The sequence below is a fragment of the Callospermophilus lateralis genome, chromosome 7 (assembly GCF_048772815.1).
Source record: "Callospermophilus lateralis isolate mCalLat2 chromosome 7, mCalLat2.hap1, whole genome shotgun sequence".
Taxonomy (NCBI): domain Eukaryota; kingdom Metazoa; phylum Chordata; class Mammalia; order Rodentia; family Sciuridae; genus Callospermophilus; species Callospermophilus lateralis.
Window position 1 is genome coordinate 48,584,470 of NC_135311.1, and position 14,574 is coordinate 48,599,043.

General features: G+C 32.9%; 1 protein-coding gene across 1 annotated transcript in view; it reads right to left on the reverse strand.

Moving 5' to 3' along the window:
* Positions 1-682: 682 nt before the first annotated feature.
* The window catches only part of Olfm3 (olfactomedin 3), a 200,889-nt gene continuing 186,997 nt past the window's right edge, over positions 683-14,574 (reverse strand). The window contains exons 5-6 of the mRNA XM_076861705.1: positions 3,198-3,304; positions 683-2,154 (exon numbers count right to left, since the gene is read on the reverse strand). Of these exons, the coding sequence (XP_076717820.1) occupies positions 1,477-2,154; positions 3,198-3,304 (785 nt within the window). The 3' untranslated portion in view covers positions 683-1,476. The remainder of the gene's footprint in view (positions 2,155-3,197; positions 3,305-14,574) is intronic.

Genomic DNA, 14,574 nt, shown 5'->3' on the forward strand with positions numbered 1-14,574 from the left:
GACTATTTAAGATATATAATATTTAATATAGAATATATTTTTAAAATTGCAAAATCAATCCATGTTAATTTCTATAAAGCTGCCTTAAGGAAATCTTTTTAATATAATGTATGGAAAGTTTATCCAAACTCAATGACATGTTTGATATATAGATATATGTTTGGTAGAATAATGAACAAAATATCACTAAAGTTTTCCTTTTTTTTGGATACATTATTTCTGCATGTACAATGAATCAGATAACAAGGGGTTACCTTCTCTCTCACTTTCTGAGTTCGTTATTTATACATTTGAAACCAAACAGACAAATCCCAAGTCTCTTCATCATTGTCTTTTGCATAAGCCCTGACAATAACTCTTCAGAACTCAAAGTCTAAATCTACAGGACATTATAGAAATTTTCTTTTTTTAAGAGTATTTATGTGCTTCATGTACTTTTAGATACAAGGAATTACATTATTGCAAGTTGTGTGTAAAATAAAATATATTTAATAAATAATATATTTCATTAATAAAGAACCAAAAATGTGTTTGGTGTATAATATATAAGTAATTCAACCCAAATTCAAAATTTGTGACTCATCTGCATCTTTTGCAAGCAACCATATGGACTGCTTTCTGTGAACAAAGAAACTTGACTGCATTGAATCAGTTGTTGCATTCAACGTCAGTGGTCCATTGAATTTGGGGTAAAATAAAAGCTCTTATGTAAGATAGCTGCTTTGATTTTCTTTTTAGTTTATGATTGTGTAAGGGGTAAGCCAAGAAGTCTCTTCTTTACTATTTCTTGAAAATTGACTCAAATAATTACTGAGATTAAATTTCAATCTATTTTATAAAAAATATTATGTACTTTCACAGAAGTGAAGAAATACAATTGCACAATGGTGGTTACAATGATAGAAATACATATTGCCAATAAAATGTTAGCAAGAGATTTAAAAATGACTGTACAGCACCGCATCAGAGAATTCTGTTAACAGCAAAATGATTAATACTATTTTTCTATACAAATGAAATCTTTTTTAGTAGTAAATGGGGAAAAAGCTTTTTTTTTTTTCCTTAACCCTAATTCCTACTAAAATATTTCCTGATGTGGAGCAACAGACAGTAAAAAAAAATGACAGTTTTTAAAAAAAGGAAATGACATTCATGCATGTAAGCCAACATTAGTCTCTGACTCTAATATAAGGCAGATCATTAATCTTTTGCAAAACTATGACTTTAGCCACTTAAGCTCTTTTTAGTGCTTTTCATGACAATGACATGATAGGCCTTGTAAATTCAGGGGTTAAGATGTGTTTTGAACACATTAATTTAGACACACTCAGCAGACTTTTGAAACACCAAATTTATAATAAAAAAATGTTCTGTTTTGGAGAAATGATGGAAAATTATAATAAAAAAACAGAAGGGCTCCTATTGAGTTTATCACAAATGACAGTGTTTAGATCAATGAAAATAAATCACATGTGCCTATGTGTCATCCTCAGTCTTAATGATGTGGAAAAGGGTGACATTGAACAAGACCTGGTGGCCATTGTTCCAGGCATAAAGAGCTCTATCTCTTGCATTGTAGTCAAGCATGGATATGTGAAAGTATTGGTTATGAAAGGGAATGTCTGTGTATTCATATGTGGAGGTTTTGGTGGAATATGAATAATACACCTTAGCTCCAGTTAAGTGGGAGTTGGTGACATACAGTGTCCCACAGATCATGAAAGATTCCCCTGCACTTCTCTTGGGGTAGCCAGTGCTCCAGCTCTTCATCACTTCCAAGGTATCTTGGTTAAGTTGGCTGATGACAATATTGCCTGCATTCTGGTTAGTGGCATACACAGCCCACAGCCCAATTTCATCAGCCATCAGGTCGATGTCAGAGAATCCACCCCAGGTGTAGGGGTAAACGTTGTGAAAACCAGCATATTCCAGGCTTCGTTGAGCCAGCACTCTCCCCAAATCGAAGCTATATTTGATGATAATATTACTCTGGTATTTGTTAAAATAGAGTGAGCCATTGTAGACAACATGGTTAGTTCCTGCCCACTTGAAAGGGAGGTTGTATGTTCTTGATTCAGCCCCACTGACAAAGTCTGCAATTGACTTGTACTCACGGACAATTTTATTGTTAGTATAACTGTCCATATACCAGACCTGAGAAGAAGGAAAAAAACAAAAGGAGTGACTCAATTTTCTACTTTTAAGATAATTCCAAAATAAAGACAGTCAGCACATATTAATATCATGATTCTTAGAATTGGAAAGTAAATCATTTACGAATGACCTGCAGCAATGTGATAGTATTACAAGGTTTTCTAAAAATATTGGATTTCTCTATGTGGAAAAGAAGCAACTGAGTTTACTGTCTTGGAGTTGATGTGCTTTTTGCTTTTTTTTTTTTTTTTTTTTTTTTTTTTTTTGGTCTTCTTTGCTTTATTTTTTGGCTATTTAAGCCATTATCACTCAGTGGACCAAGCATAGGTTAATGTAAATCAAATCACCTGATGGATCAATGTGATTACTGATAACTGACCAAAATACAATCTTCAGCAAATTATTTTTATTCCATCCCTTGCTTTGAAAAAAAATATGTTCTAATTTCATATTTCTAATTTCTACTCATTTCTACTTCATGGGTACCACAGAACTTTCTGGTAACTTTTGTTCACTGGATCAGCTTAAAGGTACAACTACCTTGTGACAAACTTATTAATGTACATATAAATAGTGCGAACATTGCCAACTTATGAAATGCCTCCCCAAAGTTTCAGTGTTATTTCTTTTAAAACTATCTCTAGATTCCAGGGGCATATTAGTTTATTTAGAAAACGGTCAGCTCTTGAGTCTTTTTTACTTAGTAATGTTGTTTTCAAACTAAAGAGCATGTTTTATAAACAATATATACAGAAATATACAGAAAACATTGTACACTAGAAATTAGCACATTTCAGCCATAAAACAAGACTAAAATCAATAAAACTTGGACTTTTTGTACTGGTGGCTTATGAGATAGAACATTTTACTAAAATAAACTTGGTGTGTATTTTTAGATAGTAGTAACAAATGGAAAATATTTGCAAGTGATGTTAACACTTTTCAAGTTGAAATTAATATCCCTGAAGAAAACAAATAACCCAGAAGAGAACAGTATAAATAAAATATAACTCTAAGCAAAGAAAGTTGTGGAAGCAACATACTCTATTATTTTTTTCAGATGCTAAAGGATCTGTCATCCAAGCGCCAAATCGAGTTCCAGATGTCTTGACTGTCACAGGGCCTGTGATTTTCATCAACTTGCCACATGCTGAAATTAGAAAAACATAAATATGTTGGGAAAACCCAGTAAATGATTCCAACAAACACATACACTCTTACCAGAAGCAAAGGAAGTGATCATAAAACAAGACAAATTTGTGGGATTAATATCCCATTTCCCAAATCAATGATCATTGGTATTGGTTGGCTATGAATACAACAATAAGTTGAACCATGGGTGGTTGCTTTTTCAATGCTCTAAATCAAAGTACGGAATTTTAAGTGGGCAATAATTTGAATAATTTGGAAAACCATTATCATTTTATCAATATGAAAGCTGTTTCTTTTAAGAAGTCAGAAAAATCAAATGAATTGCCCTCGGAACTGTGCACCTGATCACCAATATCCCCGGTCTCTCCTTCCAACACCCTGTGACCGCGGATAACTTATAGAAGCCAGAACAAACTTTACAAGCTGGTTTTTAATTTGTGTTCATGAAGCTCCCATGAAGAAATTCTAATGCAGTATAACAATAAAAAAATTCCACCAGTCTTCCAGAAAGAAGTAGAGTTTTGAAGAACAAATGTATAGGTTACAGGACCTGATAAACATCCAAAGAATGAAACTTCAAAATCTCAAGCCCTAAACCCCAAAGTCACATATAATAAAAGATGTAGAAATGAAATAAATAATGAAAAATATTATTTTCTTGAAAAAAATATAATATTTTTTAACATCTTAGCAATGATAACTTCCAAAATATCAAAACCCCACCAAACAGAAACCCAGAAATTTTTGTGAGATTTTTAATTTTTTACCATGAGAATTTGTTTATTTTGCAAGTGATTTTTAATTCTTCCACCATAATTTCCTCATGTTTTTAGATTACCATATCTGTTTTCTAGACTTTTAAGACATTGAATAGAATTTGTCTTAAATAAAAAGGGAAAAAACATTCTTTCTGCTGAATCATATCACATTTAACTTAAAAATTATGAATGTTTTGAATATTAAGAATTGAAGCTCCTGGAATCAAGGTCACATTTATCTGTAGGTACCAATCTAGCCCTGAGGTCTAAATAGGAAAATGTCTCTTATAAACCATAACAAAACTCTCACCTCAAAATAAAGCATTCTGAAATGTATACAATTATTTCCATATTCAATAGCTTTATAGTATCCAGAAAGCCAGGGTTTATAGAAATGATAAACAAAGTAGTCTACATTCAGAAACAGGTTCTAATACCCATTTATACCAAAATAATAAAACTTGAAACCCAGTACCCTGTGCAGAAATCTGTTCTATTCCTAGCCCATATAAAACCACCATTTTTAAAAACACAGATCCTGAGACTTCCAGTAAATGCTAGCCAGAGCTATCATCTGAACAAAGAAAACTCCAGTAAGATTAGCTTTAACACTTTATTTGAATGGAGGATATGATTCAAACTGAATCAACAAGGGCTCCTGGGGTTGCTGGTACCATTTCTGGGAGTATGGTAACACGCACTTGGTTTCCATCGAGTGCGTAGCCATAGTTGTGTGATTCAAATCAGCTTTGACTTAGGCAGAGGGAGATCTCAGACCCAGCCAAAGTGGCTCTGTTAAACAGCAAAATTTTAAAGTGCACATTTTGAAAGGAAATCTTACTGCCGATAAATGTTGACGATTGGTCTCAATCAAGGAATAGTCTTTCCGGTTTATCCCATGTTTCTTTTCTTTTTTTTTTCCCTTTCATTCTTTTTTCACTGTTTTGGGGTTGTTTGTTCTGTTTCTTTTATCCTCCTTTGTCAATTAATAGAACTGATAAATTTCTAGTTTCTGTTGGCTCCTACCTGTCCTGATTAGGGAAGAACAAATATTCTAAGCCAAATCAAGGACAAAAGTAATTCTAGCTAAAACTTATTTTGGCCCATTTTTCTATATATTTTCCTCCTAAGAATGATTTGTAACTGGCAGGATACAGAGCTGTGCAGTTAAGAAAATGATGCATGGTGACATATTTTGTACCATTACTTTAGTAATACTACAAATTTAGTCATTTCTAGCATTTCAAGAAATCTGAATAGAAAATATTTTCCCCCTTTGTGAAAAGAAAATTAAATGTGATGGCATTGTTATATAGTGAATGGCTTCATAATTTCATCAGACCTGATAAACCAGGCTAATTATTCAGAAGAACTTATGACATTATCTATATTAAATAGTAAGACCCTCCAGGATAAAACCTATTTGGAATATATCAGTTAAATTTGCTATAAACACATTAAAAATATATAAATAAATCACTATCAATTTGAACTAGAAAAAAGTTAATGGAACTAGTTGAGCATATGATCATAATATATAAGAAGTGAAGGTAATATGATAATTAATGTGATCCTACCTAAATATTTCTAAGTAAACATGATTAGAGCATGAAAATTTCAAGTGTTAGTAGATTGAGATAAATTGAAACGCATATGACTCCTTTCCTCCAAATACCACACAACTTAATTTTTTCTTACACATGAGAAAGTAATTCTGACTTAAAATGTTGGACTAATATGTGCCTTTATCTACTTGATCTTTTATGATCATTAAAATAATAATAAAACATGAAAAAAAAACTAAGAAAATAGTATGAGAGCCATAAGTGGAGAAAAAGTTTTACCAAATTTCTAGAAGGTAGAGGTGATGGAGGGGTCATTTGGGTATAAGATGTAATAACATTCATTAGTCTATGCAAAGGAGAGGACAGCTGAGGAGAGAGAGGCCCTGCCTTGAAGACAGGTTACAGTAAGAGACTCAAAAAATGGGTAAAAAGTGCTGGGAGTAAGATAGAGCCCTAGAAACAAGGACAGCACTGAAAACTAGTCTTAAAATCTATTGACTCTACTGGGTATGGTGACCCACACCTGTAATTTCAGCCACTCAGGAAGCTGAGATAGGAGGAGGGTAAGTTCAAGGTCAGCCTCAGCCATTCAGCAAGTCCTTGTCTTAGAATAAAATATAAAATGGGCTAGGTCTGTGGCTCAATGGTTAAGCCCCCTTCTTGGTTCATTTCTTGGTACCAAAAATAAATGAATAAATAAATAAAAAAATCTACTGATTCCATATTCACCCCTACATACCAAATTGCAGAAGTCAGGTTAAAAAAGAAAGTAGAAAATTGTGTCAATTACTTGGGAAGACTTTGAGTAACTAACATAAGTATGAGAGGCCCAGAACACAGGTTCCTGTGTCATGACAATGGTCATCTCCCTACCTACCAACGGTGGGGAGAAGTGTCAACCCTACCTAAATACATGGAATTTCCATGGAGATTATCATTCAGATTTTAAAAATTTAATGGTTAACATAGGTGCCGAGGTAGCTTCAAAAAGTTAAAATGAGACTGATCAAGGTAAATATGCAAAAAAAAAAAAAAAAAAAAAACAGGGTCCCAATGAAAGAGCCTAACAGAGCAGAAGAGCCCCTGGCATCTTCAGAGACATGTGTACATTGTGTACTGTGGACTGGGATAAAAAAGCACAGAACAGGTACTGAAAACTAAAAATATAGCTAAATTAAAAAAAATGGTTTGTAGAAGATAAAATGAGGTATCCAAAAACATTAAAATTAAAAAGAAAAAAATGAAAATAAGAAAAAAAACTTGGAGGCATATAGGTGGGATTTATAAGCTCCAACATCTGAAGAATAAGTATTCAAGAATAAAAGGGAAGAGGGAAACAAAAAAAAATTGTTAAAGAAATTCTACAGGGAATTTATTTAGTTATGAAATCTAGATATTCAAGTTAAAAGGGCATATCATATAAATTTTAAAAGATCTACTCTTAACAGAATTTCTGTGAAATGATAGAAGATTCAGAATAAATTCTAAGCCAACAAGAATTAGACTGAAATTGTTTCTTATCACCCATATTGGATGCCAAGAGATACGGATCAGAGCCCTTATATTTAGGAAGAAAAAACAGATAAAGATAAAACAAGGGTTATTCATCTATTAATTTATTTATTTTGGAACTGGGTACTGAACCTAGGGGCACTTAATGACTGAACTACTTCCCCAATCCTTTTTACCTTGTCTGACCTCAAACTTGAGATTCTCCTGCATCAGTGTTTTCAATTGCTGAGAATACAGGCAGGCTTTTCTGTCATGCAAACTTTCAAAAAGTTCATCTACACTACACTCATTTTTTTTTTTTTTAGATGTTACTTAATGAAAGGGCTGCAGATGTAGCTCAGTGGTAAAGACCTTGTCTTGGTATGCTTGCCTTGGATTCAATCCTAAGCACCACAAAAAGGGGGAAGGGGCAAAAAAAAAAAAGATGAAAACACTTAGTTACTTTAGGAGCTACTGCAGCAAAATAACTGAATAAACCCAAACAGAGGAAGACAAGATCAGGGAAACAGTGACTTCCTGTCCAAAATGGCAGCTGTGTAATAGGCCTTGAGAACATTTGATCCAGAATGGAAACAGATCTGAGAGGGAGGTTTCAGCAATGGTTGTGGAGATATAAATCACCTCGACCATTATGGAAAACAGTATGAATGCTACTAAAAAAATTAAAAATAAAACTAACATATGATCCAATAATCCCACTACTGGCTATCCAACCAAAGGAAATGAAATCTGTATGACAAATAGACCTCTGTTCTCCCATATTCATTGCACCACTATTCACAATAGCCAAGAGATGAAAACAACCTAATGTCCATCAACTGATGAATGGATAGAGAAAATGAGGTATGGATATACCATGAAATACCATCAGCCATAAGAAGAATGAAATCCTATTATTTGCACAATGCAGCTAGACTGTAGATCTTTAAGTAAGCCAAGCACAATAAGCCTTGTTTCACTCATGTGGCATCTAAAAAAGCTAATTGCACAGAAATTGAGAGTGCACTGGTGTTTATCAGAGATTGGCAGAGTGGGGAGAGGGAGAAATGGAGAAAAGTTGATAGTTAATTCCTAAGTTATAGTTACATAAGAGTAAGAAATTCTGGTGTACTATTGCACAGTAGGGTGATAATAGGTAACAGTAATGTACTGAGAACTTCAAAAAGAAGGGTTTTGAAAGCTTTCCCTATAAAGAAATGATAAATGTTTGAGAAGCTTGATATATTTAACCTAATTTAAACATATACAATATGTAAATGTGTCAAAACATCATGTTACTCTCATCACATATAATTTTTATATTTTATGGTTTATATACCAGTTGAGAAATAAATCAACTTTAAGTAAATGTGATATAAGTGGAATTCATCTACAGATAGACTGTAGGAAAAACTGGATATGGTACCAGCAAATTGATGCCAGGTGCAGTGGCACAGGCCTATAATTCCAGCAGCTTGAGGGACTGAGGCAGGAAGATCAAAATTCAAAGCCAGCCTCAGTAACAGTGAGGAGCTAAGCAACTCAGTGAAACCCTGCCTTTAAATAAAATACAAAATAGGGCTGGGGATGTGGCTCAGTGGTTGAGTGTCCCTGAGTTTAATACCCAGCACACACACACACACACAAAATTGATGCATATAAAAATATGTCATCTTAATTTAACTCTAGTATTGGTTACTTTGAATGGCACATATGTTATTGGACTTAGGCATAAACATCATCATCATAATGTAAACATGCATGTTCAACTTGTAGAGTCAATCCATTAACTCACTGCAGAATAACTGAGAGACCGTTCACCCACTCTGTGATTATATAAAAGACAATGTTTCAATAATATGAAATATATTGTTAGGAAACTGTATATATATGATATTATAAACTGAAATATATAATATTTCAATATATTGTTAGGAAACTGTAGATTGTGAGAAGAGATGGGAAGGCAAGAGCCTTCATATTTAAAACACATGGTTGTAAGGCATTTTTCCTATTTTCATTTGATGAAAATAATGAAGTTACAAATATGAATCTTGAAATTACAAAATTGATATAGGTCAGACTATGAATAGTTAATAACACATATTTTAAAAAGACATGAAAAAGAAAGTAGGATTGCCTAAGTTATCAAAATCTTCATTTTGCAGAATAAAAAGTTGGTAACAATGTCTAAAAATGATTTTAAAAGTAGAAAAATCAACATATTATAAGAAATATACATTTTAAAACTTGGGCCCTTAAAATTAACCTGTTAAATGTGATTACCTTTGGGGAACAGAGCTGAAGGTGATTACTACTTTTCATTCCAAGCCTTTTTTATTGTAAACATACAATTTTCTAGCCATGTGTACAATATTTAAATTATAATTTAAAAGGCTGAAATAACTACCAAAATTTCATAGCTGTTAAATTTTAAAAGTAAAATAATAACATTTACATACTGTCTGTTGAAAAATAATTTCCAAGTTTCATGTGCCATGCTTCCTCACAGGGATAAGAAGAAGGTAGAAATGGGATGTAAATAGTCTGCAGAAATGGAAGCTACAAATAGCCTTCGTTTTAATTTGGTTTCCATCCTGTAAGGATTAGACTGAAATTGTGTTTTTTAAACTTCCAGTTCTGTTTTAAAATTGACATAAAAATCTCTTTTTGAATTATTTCATTCTTAAAATTTTTTAAAAAACCTATGAATTATTACAATTTTCAGTTAATTTCATGTAGATGCTAATTTTTCTGTGAAAAATACATGTGAAGTCTTAGAAAGGACAAGTTGAATTGAGTTGTATTTCTCATTAGGTCTTATTGATTTGGTCCTGCATGTAAGTTATTGGTGGTTATCTTTTCTGTATAAAGGAAATTTATCCCTATAATCTAGTAAATCAATCTAATTTGCAAACTTTAACTCTGTGAGATTTTAGTGAGTGGACATATAAGTTAGATAAAAATCAATTTTCAAGGCTCCAAATACAGATATTTTATACCTAGGCTGTGGCCAGAGAAGATTCTATGAACATTTATGAAGTTTATGTCTTGCATTCTTCCATTCTTCTATGTTTAATCCTCTCTCCATTGTTTTCCTCTATGTATGGGATCAATTAGCTCTCTCCCATCTCCCCAGCAGCTTACAATATGCAACGCCATTATTTGTCTTCTTGGCATCACCCTGTATTTGACCTCAGTTCATCACAAATTTTCATCCTGGAGTCACATCCTTTGAATAATATTAATCTAAGAAGCACACTTGAAGTGATGAGCTAATGATGCAAAGTGTTCACAATTTAAAAATAATAACTGTATTTTAAAAGTGTCCTTCAGTTTCTTTATCTAAAATAGTATATTAAAAATTTTGGCCTCCATAGCAATTAAGTTGCTTAAAACCCCAAATAGATCCATGATAGCTATGTGTACAAATGTCCTTTGCTCTTTTCACTACATAGTGAACAAAAGTACATTTCATATAATTCTTCCACATTGGATGACCTTGGAGGTGTGGTCTTTTGGCTAATGGACTCTTTTCTATGTACCTGGTTTGGTAAAAGAAACCAATGTTTGTTCTAGACAACTGTACTTTAGAAAGTGAATCCTTAAGTGTTTAAAGAAAGGACTTTGGAATGTGACCTTCAAGTAAGGGTGTTTCATTCACTCATTTATTCATTCATCCAGCTAAGTTACTGAACAAGAAGTGATGTTCTAGACACTAACATTATAGTGATAAGCAAAACATGATACTTCTATCCTGAGGAATCTTAAATTTTGATGGACAGAGAAAATAAGTAAACAGACTAAACGTGTCATGTAAGAATATATTTAAAGCAGATATTTCAGTAGGGCAACTGGATGAAGTGATTGGAGAAGGCAGGGGCAAGACCTTAATCTGAGGTCTAATTGACAAGGAGTCAGCCACAGACTCACCAATTGAATGGAATACTCTTTAGGAATTTTGTTTATTTAACTAGTAAGTCACTTAGTGGATTTAGTAGATCATCTAGAGGAAGAAAGAATCTGAAAATGATGGGAAATACTAGTTAAAGGGTCCAACCGCTTGGATTTGGATCCTGATTCTATCTCCAACACTCTAAGGAACTTGAACAATTGCTTAACTTCTCAATGCTTCATGTGTAACAACAGTAATAAAATAAATCTCAAAATGCTATTGAGAAGATTAAGAAATGCTACGTGTTTAGAAGAGTGTTTGGGACATAGTCAAGTATGGAAAAAAAAATTGGCTATTATCAGTGCTCTTGGAAAAGCCCTAAATTGATGAAGATTGGAGACATGAATAGTCCACATCATGAGGCTTGTAGAATCAGAGTGAATATATGGTGTTATTTCAGATATGATTAAAAATGATAAAGACTTTACAAAAGGAGAGAGAGAAAATGACAGAATGTGAGGTGTATTAAGTAGATCCCTCTATTTACCATGTGGAAAATTAACTGTAGAGGGAAAGAGTATGGGAGAAAGCTCCAAGAAGAGGGTAGCACATTGGTTTAGGTGAGAGATATAGAAGCAGTGATGGACATACAGAAAAGTGTGTGAATTTGGGGTTTGTTTTTAAAGACATAGTTGATAAGATTAGTTATTTTTTTATTAGATGCAAGGATGGAGGCCAAAGGGGGGAATATAAAATCTCTTAAATAATCTAGGCTAACATTAAGAGTTTTGACTTGTTCCATTGGGCAGATTATAGTACCATTTACTCAGATGAAATGAGTGAGGGAGAAATGAATGTGGAAAGGTAAGATCAAGAGTCCAATGCAGATTATTTTACATTGTTCATGACTATTACACATGCCAGTGGGGATTGTGTACAAATCTAGGGAGTAGCCATCTTTTGAGACACAGTATTAACAGTCTGCAGCATGATGGTGACAGTGAAAGCCAGGACGGTTTGTTGCCTCAGAGATGTAGAACAGAGCTTTGCAAGTCACAATATTTATAGGCCCCAGCAAAGGAGCCCAAGAAACAGCTACAGGTAAGATACAAGAAATTCTATGATCAAAAAACACAGAAAGAAGAATGTGTTTTAAGAAGGGTGCAGTATTGACCTGTGGTGAAAATAACTGAAAAGATTATAACTAAAGAAGAAGCTTTAGTAATTTTTTTTTAAGGTAAAAGTAGGAAACAGGGGTGGGGGAACATGAGGTCATGGGAAGTTTTTAGTGCTGTACTGATGTCATTGTTGTTTCTAAAAGGATTTTTTTTTTTTTTGTCTCTAAAAATCTAGTAGAGGGGGAACAGCAAATGATGCAAAAGAATGTAATTCAATAAATGAAGGCCATGAGCAGGTGGTAACTCATGGTAGTAACCATGAGTAATCATGCCTGTGTCTTCTTTAGTGTGTGTGTGTGTGTGTGTGTGTGTGTGTGTGTGTGTGTGTCTGCATGTCTGCCTGCCTGTCTGACTTATTTCCATTAATTTTCCAAGAATGTTCTTTGTGAAGTACACTTCATCCACGTTATAACTCTGAGGCAAGAACTGGGAAATTGGATTTCTAATCTAGGCCACGCCATCCAATCATCATGTAATGTTGACAATGTGCTTTTTTTCTGGAGTGGAGTTTCCTTGTCTACAAAATGGAACTTCGGAAGCCTGACATTTTGTCATTTTAACTAAAGGAACAATGAGTCGATAGTGGATCAATAAAGTTTTATATGCTGGTGAGGAGAAAGTACTACATTTGTGATTGTGATCAGACAAACAAAAGAATCATCATCAGCATGAGGGAGACCACCATCACCATCATCATAAGTCTTTATCCTCAGGAAGCAAAATCGCACTAAGTGCTGTCATCGTTGATTTCTTCCCAGGAGAAACTCCCTTTACAACCAGTTATCAATTTATTAAGCCAAAATTCATCTTATCAAATGAAATTTGTAAAATTCAAGTTTTAGGAATTTATAAAACTGGCTGCTTTTCCAATTATAATTTTGTGGACCGTAGTGTCAAGAACACAGATATAAAATGTTCATAGTATTTAATCTGTGATTCTCCATTTTGGGAAATGAGGATAAGAAAATCAGAAATTAAAATCAGACTTAATTTCTCAAAATATAGCCTCAACTCTATCCATTGAAATCGTAAAAATAAAATAAGCAATAACATTTTTATTTCTCAGCTCCCCCAAACTTGCTTTTGTTCAAGTAAATCATTATCTTTTCTCATTTTATTCTCACTTTCTTGTGGACAAGGGAACTCAGACAAAAAGGATAATTTCCCCAAATGCCTGGAAGACAAAGGTTTCTGCAAAGGTAAACGGTGAAGAACGAAATTAGGAGTCTTGCTTCATTGGTTTTCTCTTGCTGTGCTTTTCTGTCTGCAGTGAGATGTTATGAAAATATTAGCTTTCATAATACATTGCATGTGTACATTTTGTATATTCAGAAAATGTACTGAATAGGTTACTGAGGAAAGTGACCATTTTATTTCTCTGATGATATTTATATATTACATTTTTTATGATGTTACAATCCATATTTATCAATCAGTAGCTGAGGAAAAGATATCATTTGGGATTCATCTGGAAGATCAGTTGTTTAGACCAATGAAGCATAAAAACCATCTGTCCTCTCCTTTGTTTTTTTCTTTAATATGTAAATAAAATATCCTAGATTAACAACTTCAGGATTTGAATCCTAAGGCTGTACCCATATAAGTAATTTAGTAGAGTAATAAATATGTTTTATGGACAGAATGGTTTCTGTATTTCTACTTATGACCATTGGAGAACTCATGCAGCAAGAAAGGGTATTATTTGATTTTTAAAGTCCATTAAAGCTATTTAAAATAAGTTTGTCTCCACCATATATTTTGGCATACTATAAAATCCTCTTACATCATTTATATTTTTATTTGTATGTCTAGACTTACCAATTACACTTTTGAGAAAAATATGAGGATAAGAATAAACAGAGCATTAGAATAATTTTCCAGTGGGTTTTTGGTGAATGAGATCAAGAATAATATGAATATGTCTAAATAACTCACTTTTTCCAAAATTAACACAATTTTATCCTTTTGCTTATTTAAAATATTGCCTCAAAAGTAAAATAAAACATTCACAGTATTTAATCTGTGATTCTCCATTTTAGGAACTGAGGATAAGAAAATCATAAATTAAAATCAAGCTTTATTTCTCACAATATTGCCTCAACCTCACCTCTTCCTTTTATCTTTTCTGGGATAAAACTTATGAGTATATCTTTAAGGAAAAGCTTACTAAATATCAAAACATAATGGAAAATTGTGTTATGAAATCCCAAATAATTTGGAAATTCATGTTTGCGTCTGGAAATACAAAATTATATCCTTAAAGCATTTAAAAATTATTTGTAATCTACAAATATTTAGGACATTTAAAAAGGAAGATTAATCAGTTTATGGTAAAATTTACAAATTACTCAAAGTGTGGTTAAAATAACTAGGGTTTAAGT